At 39.0% G+C, this 17864-nt stretch overlaps 1 protein-coding gene across 3 annotated transcripts in view; it reads left to right on the top strand.

Moving 5' to 3' along the window:
* F8 (coagulation factor VIII) overlaps positions 1–10910 on the top strand; it is a 161949-nt gene extending 151039 nt beyond the window's left edge. For 2 of the 3 annotated variants that reach the window (XM_033760153.1, XM_010625186.2), the window contains 4 exons: positions 2001–2145; positions 2560–2708; positions 3623–3799; positions 9725–10910. In XM_033760153.1, the coding sequence (XP_033616044.1) occupies positions 2001–2145; positions 2560–2708; positions 3623–3799; positions 9725–9880 (627 nt within the window). In that variant the 3' untranslated portion in view covers positions 9881–10910. Of the gene's footprint in view, positions 1–1697; positions 1824–2000; positions 2146–2559; positions 2709–3622; positions 3800–9724 lie in introns of those variants that run through there. The other variant, XM_033760154.1, reaches the window with a different exon arrangement.
* Positions 10911–17864: the final 6954 nt, after the last annotated feature.

The following is a 17864-nucleotide window of genomic DNA, read 5'->3' as shown; positions in this document are numbered from 1 at the left end:
TTTTTTTTTTTTTCATTTTGAGACAGGATCTTCCTAAGTTGTCCAGGCTGGGCTCAAACTTGTGAACCACCTTCATCAGCCTCAGGACTGCTAGGATTACAAGCATACTCAACTTCTACTACCCCTTGCCAGGGCCAAATTTCCTATATCTCCACCAAATTTTTTTATTTTAACCATTGTATTTTTCAACTCCAGTATTTCTCTTTGGTTCTTTTTAAATGTTTTTTATTTCTTTATTAAGTTTCTCACTTGTTCATGTACTGTTTTTCTGGTTTTGTTAGTTGTCTGTGTTCTCTTGTAGCTCACTGAATTTCTTCAATGATTTTGAATTCTTTGTCAAACAGTTCATATATTTCCATTTATTTAAGGTTCGTTACTGGAGCTTTTTTATTTTCCTTTGCTGGTGTCACAGCTGGCAAGTTCTTTGTGGTCTGTGTAGCCTTGTTTTGATGTCTATGCATTTGAAGGGTCTCTTCTGGGTGTGCACTAGGGTCCTCAGTCAGTAGACCTGTTATTGTGGATGTGGAGGGCTGCTCCTCCTTTCAGATCCCTGGATAAGCAGGACTGCCTGAAGACCATGGTGAAGCAGCCTTGAAACTGGATGGCAGGGCTGCTTCAGGATCCCCAGTTAAGCCTGTGCTCAGCAAGTTTGTTTTATGAATGCATATGGACATGGCTCCCACCAAATGCATATTCAGACAGGATTTCCTTCAAACCATGCTAGAACATGACTAATGTTGATCTGTATCTGTATTCAGGGCCCGTGGATGAACCTATTTCTGGAGTCATGGACCAGCATGGTTCCCAGGAGTTCCCTGGGCAGGCAAACTACTCACAGCTCTTAGTAGTATGGAGTTAGTGCTGAAGCACGGTTTCTTTAGAGTGCAAAGTTATTGGATTTATTTTAGTCCATTTTCTGTTCCTATAACAAAAACCCGAGACTGAATACTTTATAAATAAAAAGATTTATTTAGCTCATAGATCTGGAGGTTCAATAGCATGGCACTGGTTTATGCTCATCTATGGTGGGAGCCAAATGGCAGATAGGCTCATAATAGTGGAGCAGTATGTGAGAGGGAAAGATCATATGACAATACAGAAAGGCAGAGAATGATTCCGAGGCCAAGCTTGCACTTTTACAACAATTCACTCTTGTGAGAAGTAACTCAGAGATCCCATGAGAAGAACCACCCTAATCTTTCCTGAAGGCAATGGCTCCAATGACTTTCCATTAGGATCTATCTTTTAAAGGTCCTGCCACCTTTTAACATCACTACAGTGAGGACCACGCTTCCAAACCACATCTAAATCATAGATACCTGTTACTTGGAGTACAAACAGGACTTACCCCTCCCGTGTCCCTAAGTGGATAAGGATGGTGTCCAGACCACATGCAAGTGGATCTAGAGCTAAGTCCATGCAAGATAAGCTGCTTCTGATTCTGCAGCCAGGACCACAGTTGGCAGCCTGCCACCAAGATTCAGGCTTGCCTTATCAAAGCAACTATACTTGGTTTGGGGCTCCACCGAGGTTTCTTAACCTCTTACCTGAATCTTAAGACTCCAACAAAGGTACTTTTGACCACAGATGGCTGCCAAATCATTGTTCCTTTGGAGGGGAAACGAGAGCGCGGTATCTCCTATTCCACCAACTTACTGGTGTCACTCTCCCAATGCTACTTTTCTAATTGCTTCCAGGTGGTACTACACTGGAATAGCAAAGGCCTAACTGTCCTCGTCAACTTTTATAAGCTTTATACAGGAAGCCAAGGTAGAAAATTACTTCATTTTCCCCCAGATCAGACATAATCCTTGTTCCTCTCTTCCTGGTGCTTTTCTCCTTCACATATACTATCCTAACAACTATCTGTTCAGCATGGTTTTACTTAGATGTTTGATATTGTTAAGAAATGTAGATGACAAAATTCGAAGTAAGATATGAAAGAGAAATTGCTTTTCACTTTGTATTCACTTTCCATTTGTGATAATCCTTCCTAATAGGTCTTCTTTGGCAATGTGGATTCATCTGGAGTAAAACACAATATTTTTAATCCTCCAATTATTGCACAGTACATCCGTTTGCACCCAACCCATTACAACATTCGCAGCACTCTTCGCCTGGAGTTGATGGGCTGTGACTTAAACAGTAAGTACCAAGTCATTCAACATCCTTTTATTGTCCAAGCATGAGCAGGATAACTAACTACTTGTCCTGAGACCAGGAGGATGAATTAACTGTCTCAGGACTCTGAGCAGAACTATCAGAAATAAAACCAACACACTCCTGAGAAAACCTGGGAATTTGTTAGTTTAACCATGGGATTTCCCAGAGACGATCACCTTCACATCCTATATTTCTCTTAGCAAGGAAAATCAAAGTTAAACAGATCTGAGCAGAACTGACCAGCTGCGCATTGGAATGTTAACAGTAACAGAATTTGTGCAAATTTAGAGCCTAAGAATTAATCATGATTACAGTAGCCCTAGAGTATTGGAGCCAGCCCAGTAGAACCAAGGCTGTAACTAATCCTTGTGATAACATTCTCATCATCTCTTCAAGGTTGCAGCATACCACTGGGAATGGAGAGTAAATTAATATCAGATGCACAGATTACTGCCTCGTCCTACTTCACCAATAAGTTTTCTACCTGGTCTCCTTCACAAGCCCGGCTTCACCTCCAGGGGAGGACTAATGCCTGGAGACCTCAGGTAAGAAGCAACATCTCTAACCCTCAACTGATAAAGAGTAGAGAGTAGCATTTGGGAAGAGTAAAGAAACCCAAATTTCTTTAGAGGTGTTTCTGTCAACTATTTTCCTAAAAAGAGTGCCTCGGAAGGTTCACTATAGGCATCTACAGCCACGGGCTTTTTGTGAATATCCCATGTAACTTCACGCAGCATTCACTGTGGGTAAGGATGATCACCAGTTGAATTTTCTGGGAGATGAATCTGACTCCAGCACTGGCCTAATATATGTCAAATAATAATAGTATATTTTAGCTTTAGTTTTACAGATAAGTATTAATAATTAAGATTTCTCAGTACTTCAAGGAAAGGGTTACAGTTACATGGAGTTCATTAGACAAAGATATTTTCCAGACCCACCAAGTTTATTATTCTGTATTGCTGAATAGCTTTGTAGGGGACTTAATAGAATTAACTGTCTCTGCTCCTCCAGGGAGCAAAACAAAATAGTTTTATATGCATTGCCAATGTATATATTTGTCAGTCTATATATGACTAATATTCACTTGGCATTTATTGGGCACCTATTAAGTGGTTCACCCTGAAGATACAGGAATGAGCTATGAAAAAATTTGGTCCTCAATTTTCTTAGTCAAATAGGGAAGACTTACCAACTATTAAAATGAAGAGTGATCTGGGCATGGTGATGCATGCCTGTAGTCCTGACTGGACAACTTAGTTACTTAGTGAGATTCTGTTTCAAAATTTAAAAAGTGATGTGGGTATAGTTCATTGTGAAGGCCCTGGGTCAAATCCCCAGTACTAGACGAAACAGAATTCAGAGTGATACGTGCTGTGGCATGGTTAACAATGGAATTGGAGATTTCTAGGAGCAAATGGTGACTGACAGACTACAAGTTGAACACTGTCTTCCTCAGGTGAATAACCCAAAAGAGTGGCTGCAAGTGGACTTTCAGAAGACAGTGAAAGTCACTGGAATAATCACCCAAGGAGTGAAATCTCTCCTGACCAGCATGTTTGTAAAGGAGTTCCTCATCTCCAGCAGTCAAGATGGCCATCACTGGACTCTCTTTTTACAAAATGGCAAAATAAAGGTATAGTGTTCCCATAAGAAGACACAAAACCTCTCCTAGAGCTCCACTTTTAGAGATAAGCCCAGATATGTGATCCAACTTTCAGAGTAAAATTTACTGAGTATCGAAGGTAGCAAGACACTATAAATGGCATCCTGAGAGAACACAGTGACTCTAATAAAGGATATAAAATCCCAAGAAAAATGACTGTTATGGTCTTTATCCAGATGTCGCCCCAAAGCCTTGTACAGTCATAAGTGGGCCTTTGGGAAAGTGACTGGATCATGGGGGTGTGATACTCATCACTGGATTAGTTCACAGATGAGTTTCTAGCTAACTGTGGTGTTGGGAAATGGAGCTTAGTTGGAAAAGGTGGTCACTGAGGGTGTGGCCTGGAAGGTTCCATCTCCCTCCTCCTCCCTTGATCTGTTCTTGCTCCCTGCCACCATGCCACTAGCTGTTTCTCCTCTTCCATGCCACCCTGCCTTGCAACTAGCCAACTATGGACCAAAGCCTCTACAAATCATAAGCCAAAATAAACCTCTCTTCCTTTAAGTCTTGAGTGTCAGGAATTATGTCTCAGCAACGAGAAAGTAACTAAGACAATGACAGAGTGGAACCAAGAGCTGATTCTCCCCGTCAATCCTGATGTCATCCAGGTTGATGGCAAGAATCAGAGAGCTGAAGAATGAGTTGTTCGTCTAATGCTTAGTGATACCTGTACTGCACTCTGATCAGCAACCTAAATTCTCAAGCCTTTTTAGTGATTATAAACAGTCTTCACTGGGTTTGCTAGATAATTTAAATGGTAGTCATTATAAGCCTGACATGAAGTCTTGGTGATCCATGCTATAATTTTTTAGGCTATCCAGTAAGAAGTAATAGACTATAAAATATGGTATGGGGCTCCCAAAATGATAGAAGAAAATATATAAATGGATAAAATACACTCAATAAGTCTAAACAAAAGCAAGCAGATAAAGAAACATGAAACAGGCAAGGAAAATAGCAAGATGACAAACTTAAATTAAAATATAAAGTGATTAGCTATATTGCAAATGGACAAATAATTCAGTTAAAAGACAAAGTATTACTCAAAAAAGCAAAACCAAAATCTCTGCCTTTTACAAGAGACATATTTAAACATTAGATACAGAAAAGTATCAGATCAAAAATGAAAACAGAAATTATGCAAATATTATCGAAAAGATATGTGTTTTATTTCTACCGATGGTAGAAGCTTTCTGTGAATGCTTCTTGGCCCTATGTGAACAGGACACAAGCCAGGGACTGCACCTGGGACAAACCTGGGCTTCAATCACCCTCCAGTGCTGAGATAAATAGCACAATAGCTGACTTGACAAACCTGGATTTTTAAAAATTAATTTTATTGGTACATTTAAAGTAAACAATATAGTGACATTCATCGTTGGAAATTTGCACCTTTACATAATCCATCCTGGTTCTTATTTTCCCTCCACTCCCCTGCCCTCTCTTTAACCCCTCCCCACTCCCTATCTACAGAAACTTTGTTTCCATTTGTCTTTTTCTCATATTAATTCCATTCCCATCTTTCTTTTCCCCTACCTCTTCCACTTCCCCTTCCCCTCTGCACCTTTTCTTCCTATTTCACATTATCTATTATACCTTTTAGTCCTTATTTACTTTCAGTTTCTCACACTAGAGAAACTATTCAGTATTTACACATATGTGCCCTATTTATTTCACTTAAGAGTATCGCCTCAGTGTGCATCCATTTAGCTATAAATGTCTCTAGTTTCTCATTCTTTATGGCTGAGAAGTACTCCATTTTATTTTTTTAATGCATTTTCTTTTTCCTGGATTTAGCCTGCCATCTAGTAGTGAAAGTGATGGCAGACTCAGGAAAAAAAGCCTGCTTAGAATTTCTGCAAAGACAGGCACAAAACCAGACTGGGTAGACTGAAATGAATACCAGTCCTTCACTTCCCAGATGAATTACATGCTAACAAACATCAGGAGAGTTCAGGAAACCGTGACCCCCACCTAGGATTCAAAATGTGGTGCCAGCAACCAATCAGACAGGAATCGGTATAGGAGAACTCTCAGAATTTAAAACATTTCTCTTAAGGAAATTAAATGAGCTTAAAGAAAACACACACACACATTTCAGTGGTCCACCAGAGAAATTTAATGAAAACATAGAAACAATTTTTAAAATAAAAGAGAAATCCTTTTGTGGAAAAATACACTGGGCAAAATTAAAAATAATCAAAGGTATAAACCAAATGGAAGAAGGAATTTGTGAGCTTGAAGACAGGCTATTTAAAAATATATGATTTGAGGAGAAGAAAGAAGAGAGATGAAGAAAGCTTACAGGAACTTTGGAACTGTAGCAAAAGAGATTATCCAGGTTATTGAGGTTTATGAGGAACTTGGAACCACCAAAGAGGTAGAAAGCTTATTCAAAGAAATAGTAAGAGGAAACTTCCCAGATCTAGAGTAGTGGCCTGGTCCAGGAACGTCAAAGGTCACCAGTCAGACACAACTTAAGCAATCCTGCCCTCAAGGGCAAGACATAAAGAGAAGATTCTTGAGGCGAAAGAGAAAACACACAAATAATACATAAGGTAGTCTCAATTCGTCTGACAACAGACTTCTCCAGAAATTCATATACCAAGAAAGAAGAAAGGCTGAAATAATTAGCTAAGGTACATCTCAAGAAGATGAGATCATATCAGATGAAATTAGAATCAAGGAAATAATAAAAATAATTTAAAAAATTAATTAAAAGTCTAAAATTAATGAAGTAACAATATAAGAATATAAGAAAGAGAATAAACAAGACCAAAGATTGGCTCCTTGAAAATTTACAAACTTCTTACAGGATTGAGCATGATATAAAAAGAAAGTACAAATAATCAATATAAAAAATGAAAAGGAGGACATAAAGATCCTGCATAATAAGTTTGGAAAATTAGGTAATATGGATTATTTTTTAGTAAATATAGGAAGTCAGGTGTGGTAGTATATGCCTGTAATCCCAGCACTCGGGAGGCTGAGATGGGAGGATTTCTTTTATTCATTAAGTTGATTGGTACATTTTAGGTATATATACATATAGATAGATAGATAGATCACATTCATCATTATACCTGTACACAATGTATCTTGGTTCTTATTTTTTTCTCATCCCCCTTCCCTCTTTTCAACCCCTCCAGCTCTCCCTATTTACATAAGCTTTGTTTCCATTTTTTCCTTCTTTTTTCATCATTTTTTTCCTTTCCCTTCTTTCCTTTCCCTCGGCCCCTCCCTCCCCAGTTCCCCTTCCCCTTTGAACATTTTCTTTCTATTTCACATCATCTCTTATATATTTTGGTGCTCATTTGCAGTTTCAGTTTCTCACACCAGAGAAACTATTCAATATTTACACGTGTGTCCTATTTATTTCACTTAAGAGTATGGCCTCAATGTACACCCTTTTACTTATAATTGTCTCTAGTTTATTTTTCTTTGTGGCTGAGTAGTACTCTATTTTATAAAGAAAAAAACACATCTTCTTTATCCAGTCACCAGTGGGTGGGTATTTGGGCTGTCTCCAAGATTTAGCTAAACTGTGCTACTATAAACATGGGTGCACATATATCATTGTGGTATGGTTCTTTTAATTCTTTCAGGAAGATACAAAGAAGGGGAATAGCTAGGTCAAATGGAATCTCTAATCCTAGTTGTTTGAGGTATCTCCATATTGATTTCCACAGTGGTTGCACCAGTCTGCACTCCCACCAGCAGTGGAGAAGGGTTCCTCTTTCCTCACAGCCCCTCCAGCATTTGTTATTGGTTGATTTCATGATAGCAGCCATTCTTTCTGGGGTGAGGTGGAATCTCAGTGTTGTTTTCATCTGTGTCTCTCATATGACCAGTGATGTTGACCATTTTTTCATATATTTCTTTGCTGCTTCTTCATCTGAGAAGTATCTATTCATTTCAAATGCCCATTTTTGGATTCAGTCTTTAAATTTGGGGGAGTCTGATTTTTTTGAGTTATTTATATATTCTAGATAGTAGTCCTTTGTCTGAGGAACAGCTGGCAAAAAGATTTTTCCCACATTGTGGGTTGTGAGATAGGAGGATTATCACGAGTTGGAAGCCAGTCTAGGCTACATAGTGAGCTCAAAGCAGCCTGAACTACATAGTGAGGCCTTCTCTCAAAAATTAAAAAGGAAAAAGGAGGAGGAGGAGGAGAATTGAAAACCATGATACTTACCATATTTATGGACTTCATTTGGTATTCGTAAATCTTATCACACAGCTATACTAATATTCTACCCAATTTTCAGTAGGCAGAGAATATGAATCTCAGAGATTCTTCCAGAATATGAAAAAATATGGTACATTATTCAATTCCTAGAATGATAGCATAACCTTGAAAATAAAACCTGATAAGGACAATCTTTAAAAAGGGAACTCATAGGCCTATTTTATTCATGAACATGCTACTCAGCTTTTTATCACTGTTAAAAATTACCTGAGTTAATCAATTTGTAAGGAAAGGAGCAAAATATAATAGTTTGGATTTGGAATATTCTCCAAAGGCCATTGTGTTAAAGACTTATTTCCCAGATTAGTGTTACTGGGAGGTGGTAGAAAATTTAAGACTTAGTAGAAGGTCTTTAAATCACTGTGGGTGGTGCCCTGGAAGGGAGGAATGGGACCCCATCCCTTCCTCTCTTTTGTTTCCTGGTTCCCATAAAGTGAACAGGCTTCCTCCACCACAGGTCTGAAAGCAACAAGACCAATCAACCATGGACTAAAACCAGCAAAACCTTAAGCCAAAATAAACCTTTTCTCCTATTAATTTTATTATTTCAGGTATTTGTTACAATCACAGAAAGCTAATGAAAACATATCCCAAATAAAATATTAGCAATATTGATCTAAATTGGATCTATCCTAGGAATTCAAAGTTGGCTTAAACATTGGAAATTTCACATAACTCATCACATTGACAGAATGAAAGGTTATATGATCAATAAATGCTGAAAAAATTTCATAAAGTTCAACATGTATTCTTAATGAAAAAAATCACAAAACTTGAATGTAATTGTTATGTACAACAAACATGTACTAATAAAAGTTTTTAAAATCAGCAAACAGACTAGAAGAAATATTATTTCATCTGATAAAGCAGTATCAAATGTATAGAAATAGCATATTTTATGGTGAAACACAGAAAGATTTTCTTTGAGATTGAGCTGCCCACTGGCTCACAGGTGGGCTTACCTCCACAGTTCCAGAGTGACAAGGTGCCTCAAGTCTTGGGCTCTCTTGCCTCTTTCTTCTCCCTCCTACATCCCCTCCCATCAAATTGTATCCTTATCGTGTTGCTTCTGTTGCCATTTACAGTTGCTACCAACATGTGCGAAAACAACTTCATTAGGTAGCTAATGACAATGGCTATGGTTTATTCAGTAGTCACTGTATACTCATCTGCAATGGTAAATCCACTCACTGAGGAGTCAGCTGGCGATCCCTGATGACGCCTACTTCCAAATGACCCAACAGAGGCACTAGGTGTGATCTATGGCAAAGCATTCAATTGCACTGAGATTTTGGAAAGGGGGTAAGAATATTTTAGATATACAGCATAGCTACAGCAAAGGCCTCCACAGCAGGCAAGGAGGGTGCCCTTAATTCTAGATGTTGCACTCAGTTTCCCCGGCCCATCTAATCACCTGCCAGGGTTTAAGCTCAGACCAGTGGAAGCAATTAGAAGTAAGAAAAGTGCTGGTACTTTGTGGTGGGTATTGTGATGGCTGCCAAGGAAAGGAAGGGCTATGTGGGAGAGGAGCTACAGGTGAGTGACTGACAGAGTAGGAGGACAAATTTGAGGGATCTGGCTGGGTGAAATAAACACTAATTTTGCTCCTGTCAGACCACTAAGAAATGCTATTTTTCCTCTTTCAGGTTTTTCAGGGAAATCAAGACTCCTTCACACCTGTGGTGAACTCTCTAGACCCCCCACTAATGACTCGCTACCTGAGAATTCACCCCCAGAGCTGGGCACACCAGATTGCCCTAAGGCTGGAGGTTCTGGGCTGTGAGGCCCAGCAGTTCTACTGAGGGACACTTCGCCTTCCTTCTCAGCTCCGAGACATTCCCCGACTCCAGACCATCGCTCCTGTCCAGCTTCCAAGCTGCGTATCACCCCACACTGTCTAGAGTACCATAATTTGTTATGAATTTATGTATAGTCCCAGCAGACATTTCCCTGAAGCTTCCCAAAATGTTAATCTTGCATCTCCTGACGTTAGCACTCATAAAACCACAACTTCCTCTGTTGTAGGAAGATGGCATGTTGAAAGTTGCCAGAAGATATTCGTGATGTAAACATTTCACATTAGGCGTCATACATTTGAAATGAGATTATGACTTGTTTATTTTCCTGATCAAGCATGGAAGGAAACATGTTTTGGGATCATATCAACACACTCTTGATATCAAAAGGCAAGTCATTTTCACAGTCTGCAAAATGGAGATAAGAGCTACTACACTGAAGTCTGTTTGGCTAAATTTAGTATCAGAAGGATATCTATATAAAACCCTTTTGTCTTAATTTTTTAATTTTTAAAAAACTTTGTGTTTTTCTGTTATCTTTTTGGGGTTTGTCTTAGTTCCAATCAACAAAAATGGGTGAAGAATGTAAAATTATTGGGAACACTGAGGTGAAACGAGTATCTTCATAAAATTTGTGGTGAACTGCTTCTCAGCCTTTTGGCTAAGATCAAGAATAAAATTTGTGGTGACCAAGAAAATTAATGGAAATAATAGAGTCCTAAAAACCATATTTTCAGTATTTCTATGGAAAAATGAGGGAAATCCATGGGTGTCTGGGACAGAAGATATAAACTTTGTAATTCCAACAATGCCTTCATCCCCCCCCCAAATAACACAACAGCAATGTAATGGGAAATTTTGTATCATGACTAAAAACCACTTACAGAGATCCAATTTTAACCACTCTTGTACAGAACTTAATGATCTTATTTTGATATTTTTTCCCCATTGACTATACATCTCTACTTCTGTAATGCCTTGGAAATCAGTTCTTTTGCATTCCTGCTGGTTTCTTTAGTAATGAGTTAATAAAGCACCGACATGTACAAATGCTTGTGAAAATTGTGTTTTACTTGAGAAGTAAAAATGTGAACAATGATGGAGGGGTGTTTTGAGGCAGGGTCTCGCTATGTAGTCCAAGTAACCTTGACAATCCTCCTGCGTCAGCCTCCCGAGTGCTGGGATGCCAGGCATGAACCACCATGCCCAGAGTACGATGATATTTTTTAAGTAAGTAGAGGCACTGAATGGCACAATGGACACTTTAGAAAACCAAATTAGAAGGGCCAGGGATTTAGCTCAGAGGCTCCACCACCTGCCTTGCAAGCCCAAGGACCTGAGTTTTATCCCCAGAACCATAAAAAAAAAAAGAAAGAAAAGAAAAGAAAAGCAAAAATTAGTGATTATATTGAACTGAGAGTAAAACGTACTATAATTTATGAGAGGTGAAATAAAATAAGAAATAGACCTCAATCTGAAGAAGAGTTCATGGAAAGACTAAGAGAGAAATGGTAGTTGCTGTCCAATGGACATGAGTTTTTCAGTGCAATGCAGAACCTTAAAATAAGACATAGTCTGAGGACCAATGTTAAATTCCAGGGATAATGAATTTTTATTTTTACAAGTAAAGAACAAATCTTCAAAGATCCTATCAAAAGCATATATTATGTACAAGAAAGAAAATTAAGGTGAAATGGCCAGTTGAATGAATCTTAACCTTCACATTCTTCTGAAGTATCTGTTGAGATAGTCAAGAAGCAATTATATGTACACTACAGCACCCCTAAAATAAAGGCTGGGAATTGGTGAATTTGAATAATTCTGGAAATTGAGGTGAAGGTGGGTGCTAAACTAAGGAAAACTATTTGAGAAACTGTCCAGGCAATTTGAGAAGTAGCTTAATCTTACAGATCTAGTCAGCTCCACTAGAAACACTACCAGCACATAGGGTATTAGAGGCAGGATGAGGACTCTGTGAATTGCAAGCTACCTGACATGACTCAGAGGTACCTCAGAGGGTTACCTGAGCCTGCCCACCCCCGCCGATCCCTGGCAGGCCATGGACAAGGACCAAGTAGGGCCAGAGTACAAAGCCTGAATTCCTTATTACAAGGAATGTCGGGCTCTGAGATACAAATTATGGTCCAGTGCACCCTATGAGATCATGCTAAAGCAGCATTTCATATAAACCCCAATTTTGTGTAGTTCCTTCCTTTCCCCTTCCCTCCCTTTGTGGTTTCTTCTGAGTGCATTCCTTAAATAAATTACATGAACGGGGAATTCCCATCTCAAAAGTGGCTTCAACGTGACCCACGGGTAAAACATTCAATTATCAAGTTTTAAACACCCATGTTGATATTTACATTGGAATTTTATTAAATTAACAAATTTTTAAATAGAGTGTTGAGATCTTAATGATATGGAATCATTCTATTAAGGACTAATGTAGCAGGCAGCTTCTAAGGCTGTCGCAACAGTCCATGACTTCTGGTGTTCATGTTCTTTTGTCATTACCTCCCTGGTAACTGTAACTTCTAACCAATAGAATATGGCAAAACTGGTGGAATGTTCTGTTTTTGTTTCTGTTCTTTCTGGTCCTGGAGATCAAACTCAGGACCTTGTACTTGCAAGGCAGGTGCAGACCATTGAGTTAAATCCCCAGCCCCTGATGGAATGTTCTTTCTGAGATGAAGTGACAATAACAAAAAACTCTTTTTTGCTCATTCATCCCCAACAAGCCAGTGTTTTGTTGTGACAGCCGACAGCTGATAAGAACATGAGGCCTGACTGCAGCCTCTGGAGCCAGCTTGGAAAGATAACCCCCAGCACACTGAACCAGACACAATGCTACTGTAGCCTTGTGAAAGACTGAGCCAATGACACTCAACTAAGCCATGCCCAACACTCCCAAATTGTAGTTGTTGTTTAAGTTGCTAAGGTTTGAGGTAATTTGTAATGCAGCAATAGTTTATAAATATAGATACCGGTACCTGAACGTGGGCTGTCCCCTCCCGCCAAATTACTAAAATACAAGAGCTGCTTTGGAACCTGAAAGTTGGTGATGTCTTGGAGAACTCTGAGGAGCATGATAGAAAAAAAGCCTAAGTCATCTCGGACAGACTGAGCAGAATTTCCAGAGTTATTAATATCCGAATTCTTGAGGACAGTGCTGGTGAGAGTTCAGAAGAAATGTGAAACATGTTATTGGAAAGTGGATGAAGCCGGGGGTGTGATGGTGCATGCCTGTAATCCTGGTACTCAGGAGGCTGAAGCAGGAGGATCTCCATGAGTTCAAGGTTAACCTGAGCTACATAGTGAGTTCAAGTCTAGCTTGAACTACATAGCACTACCTTGTCACAAAAACAAAGAAAAGGAGGAAGCAAGGAGGTAGGAAGGAAGGAAGGAGAACGAAGAGAAAGAAAAGAAAAAACTGGGTGAAAAGGGACCCTTCTTGTGTAATGGCAGAAAGTTTAGCAATACTATCACCATCAATAAAATAAAAAGTATGAAATGTGTGTGATCTGCTAGCTGATCTAGCTAAGGAGATTTCCAAGTAAACTGTTGAGGTCAATGCCTAGTTTCTCTTGCTGCTTATAGTAAAGGTCATGTGAACAAGCTACCAACCTAAGTTGTATAGTTTTCGTGGTTCTGCAGATGAGTTAACTGCTCTTACATTTGCATTTAACACTAGCATTGTACAACATAAATATGAACAGTAAAATTCATGCTGGTTAATTCAAATTGTTAAATTTTTTCTACTACCTTTGGCTTAGTGGTGAACAAGGACGGACTAAAACACACACACACACACACACACACACACACAAACACACACACACCCCTGATCACCTTCTTTTTCTTTTCTTCTATGTCACCAATTTGAGGGTAAGTGCTCAGTTCAAAGAGAAAGTAACCTCTTAGGTCACAGATGTTAATTGTTAATACTCATATCTTACACTCCCTTTGTGTTTCACCAAACTCCCATGTTTGTGGGCATTGCAAACACTACGTGGAAATAAAGTATCAACGAATGGAAGGGGACCGGTACACAGCAGTGAATTACTCTGTTCGTGGGCATGCTCCATTGTCCCATTAAACCATTAAGAAACACAACATCAAAGATAGAATGATTAAGACATTTCAGACATTGATACCAGAACAGTAAAGTAGACATGAAGTCCTTTAGAGTGCAATCACCTAAGCCATGTGAGTGGCTGGTGGAAGTGGATCCTTCATGCAGTCACGCCTTCAGATGGCTGCAGCCCCAGATTACATGTGAGTGCAACCTCATCAAAGACCCCCAAGTCAGAATCCAGCACCCTAAAATTCCAGATCTACAGGAACTATAGGGTGTAAAGTTTTCTTCCTTGCAGCTCTTGAGTTTGGTGCTAACTTGTCATACAGAAATAAATAACGGTAGCCATATTATTTTTAGACTTGAAAAGTCAAAGCAAGCACAAAATGCTGATTGTCAGGTTATGCACAGTCTCACTGTTGGCTTACTTTGTGGGGATTTGGTAGTGACCAAATGTGGTGGTTAGAGTAGTTAGCTTTGGAGTCCATTCAGGGGATTGGTGAAGCATATTTTTGGTTGTCCCTGGTTGAGCTGTGGAGGTGTGACCTTGGGTACTATATTCAGTACCCAGACCATTTCCTGACTGACACTGTTTCCTAGTTCTATTTTCTAGCTGCCATGAACTAAGCCACTTTCTACTGTCATGCCTTTGTGCCATGCTGTTTCTGCCTTGGAGCCAGCCAAGCATGGACTGGATCTCCTTAAAACATGACCCAAATCAAACCTATCCTCTAAATGGTGAGTGTCAGGTTTTGTGCCTACAAGAATGTTGAATAATACAGAAAATTGGTATTGTTGCTGTGACCTGATCATGGGGTTTAGAAGCCTTTGGAACTGGTTTATGGGCAGGAGTTTGGAAAGATTTGGAGATGTTGGGTAGAGAAACCCTAGAATGCTCTAAGCAGAGATTGATAGGTGATTCTGGTTGGAGGTCAGAAGATTAGAATGCTGATAGGAATGCAGACAGTGAAGGCTGAGGAGGTTTTAGTTACGACAAGGTTTGCGTTGGCAATTTGAGTGTAGTTCATATGGTTATCCTCTTGCAAAAAAAAGCCTATAGTTTATTCACGTCCTGAGAATTTTCAGGGGACTGAGATTAAAGACAGTTGATTAACTGATCTGTCAGAGGAAATTTCAGTGCAGCCTAACATTCAGGCTGTGGCATGGGTACTGCTGGCTGCTTATAGACAGATTCATAGTGAAAATTTTGGACAAAAACACAATAAAAAAATTGAGAAACTTAAAAGAGATGTGTTTGAGTAGTAAGTTGACAAGTGGTGGGATACAGCAGTTATGGTAGACTGTCAATTTAACTGGCTTTGGGATCTTCCCAGGGGACTGGAGGACCATACTTGTGGGTGTTTCTGGGTGCGGTATAGAGGCATGACTTCAGGTATTATACTGTATATGGTCCCTGGCCTGTTTCCTGGCCATTCCTCTGCTCCACTTCCTGGCTTCCATGAACTTTGCTCAGACACACTCTTCCAACATGGTGTTTCTGCCTTTGAAGCCAGCCAACAATGGACTGAATCTCCTTAACACATAGCCAAATTAAGGCACTCTTTTTTTGTTTGTTTGTTTGTTTGTTTGTTTGTTTCAATACCAGGGATTGAATTTAGGACCTTGTGTTTTCGAGGTGCCACTGAGCTAAATCCCCAGCTCCCTTAAACCATCACTTTAGGTGTCGTGTATTTTGTCTCACAATAAAAGTAACTAAGACACTGATAGAATCCCAACAGATTTATAATTTTTGCTTTCCTTACATGGAGAATTTTTTTTTTTTTTTAGTTTTTTGAGACAGGGTCTCACTATGTAGTTGAGACTGACCTGGAACTCACTATGTAGCCCAGGCTGGTCTTGAACTCATAGCGATCCTCCTGCCTCAGCCTCCCGGGTGCTGGGATTACAGGCATGCACCACCACACCCGGCCATGGAGAATTTTTTAAAAAATTAGTTCATAATAATTTTTTAGGGCTGCATGGCATAGCTTAGTGGTAAAGGACTTGCCTAGCACTTGCCTAGCATGTAAAAGGCCCTGGACTCCATTCCCAACATTGCAAAAAAAAAAAAAAAAAAGAGTTCTTGAAGAAGTACACATGGCCAATAAATACACGGAAAAAATGTTCGACATTGCTGGCCATTAGAAAAATGCAAATTAAAACAACACTGAGATTCTATCTTACTTCAGTAAGAATAGCTATCATCAAGCTATCAAATAATAACAAATTCTGGCAAGACTGCAAGGGAAAAGGAACTCTTCCACACTGTTGGTGAGATTATAAACTAGTCCCACCACTATGGAGATTAGTATAGAAATTCCTCAAAAAATGGAGCTATTCTCCTTCTAGTTATCTTCTCAAAAGAGTTAAAGTCATCACATTACAGAGATATATGCACACCCATGTTTATGTAAGCACAATTCACAATAGCTAAATCTTGGAAGCAACCTCTATAATAAAGTATATTCATGCACAATGGAGTACTACTCATAAAGAAGGATAAATGAGTCATTTGTAGGAAAATGGATGCAGCTTGAGACCATAATGTTAAGTGAAATAAATCAGGCACACAAGCTTAAATGTCACATGGATTCTCTTAGATGAGAAGCCCAAAGTATGAATAAAAAGCAAAATGAAAGATAGATAATAATAAGTAAGGCAATTTTTTTTTTTTTGGAATGGGAAGGGGAATAAGAGATGGAGGGTGGAGGAGGGAAGGGGAAAGAAGCAAAGAAAGATAGCTGAAGAATAAAAAAGGAAATAGAGCTTTTGCAAATAGAAACAAGAGTTGGAAGGTGCAGGGAGGGATGGGAGAGGAAGGAGATTAAAAAAAAAAATAAGAATTAAGGCCGGGGATTTAGCTCAGTGGCACCTGCCTCGCAAATACTAGGTCCTAATTTTGATCCCCGGTAACCTCACAAAAAGGAATTAAGCTGTAGGGCTGGAGATTTAGCTCAGTGGTTTCACTGAATGCCTCGCAAGCACAAGGACCCAAGTTTGATCCCCGGTACAAAAAAAAAAAAAAAAAAGAGTTAAGCTGTGTTATGTTCTATACAGACTCCCCCACGATAAGTGATAAATATAATCATTAGGTACTTCAAACAAGTACTAATAAAAAATAAAGAGTTCTTTACATATTGACAATCTTAATCTGATATCCGTCATATATATTGTGAAATTTATTACTTAATTTGTCAACCTTTTACCTTTTTAGCAGTGCATTGCTGCATGAAAGCTTTACATTTTTATGTCATAAATTTATGTGTCTTTATTTATGGCTTTGGGTTTTATTACATAACAGTTTTTCTACACCAAGATTATAAAAACACTCACTGAAATTTTACACCAAAAGTTATATTGTTTTATTTTTTTGTTAGTCCTTGATCCAAATGGAATTTTTTGGCCGTGCTGGTGATCAAACCAAGGCCTAACACACTAGACAAGTGCTCTACCACTGAGCTACACCCCCAGCTTCATATAGAACTAAGCTTTTTCCCAGATTGTAGCAAAGGGCTCTCACTTCAGTGTATCCAAATGAATAGCCACATTTCTTACAAAGTCCAATGAATAGCCAGTCATCCATGATTATATTAAATAATCTTTTTCTCCTACTGATTTGAAATGCCACCTTTATCGTCTATTAAATTCCGTGTATACACTGTTGCATAGTGCAGCAAATATAGTGTAGTGAATAAAGTACCATGGAATTCTTCAAGCCTAAGAGGTTACAACTACAGAGATAATGCGTTTCAGTGTCAACATAGATGTGTATGTCTGGACAGAAAAATGACCTCTATGTTAGTATCAAGTAGAGGGAGACTTGGGGGAGGGTCAAGTGTACTTGATGACATCATAAAGAGAGTGGTAGAATTCTATCTAGAACTGTAGAAACCTAAAGGGAAGACTCTGAAGACT

The sequence above is a fragment of the Fukomys damarensis genome, unplaced genomic scaffold (assembly GCF_012274545.1).
Source record: "Fukomys damarensis isolate Sample0158 unplaced genomic scaffold, DMR_v1.0_HiC HiC_scaffold_39, whole genome shotgun sequence".
Classification (NCBI taxonomy): domain Eukaryota; kingdom Metazoa; phylum Chordata; class Mammalia; order Rodentia; family Bathyergidae; genus Fukomys; species Fukomys damarensis.
This window is presented reverse-complemented; position numbering and strand designations above follow the sequence as displayed.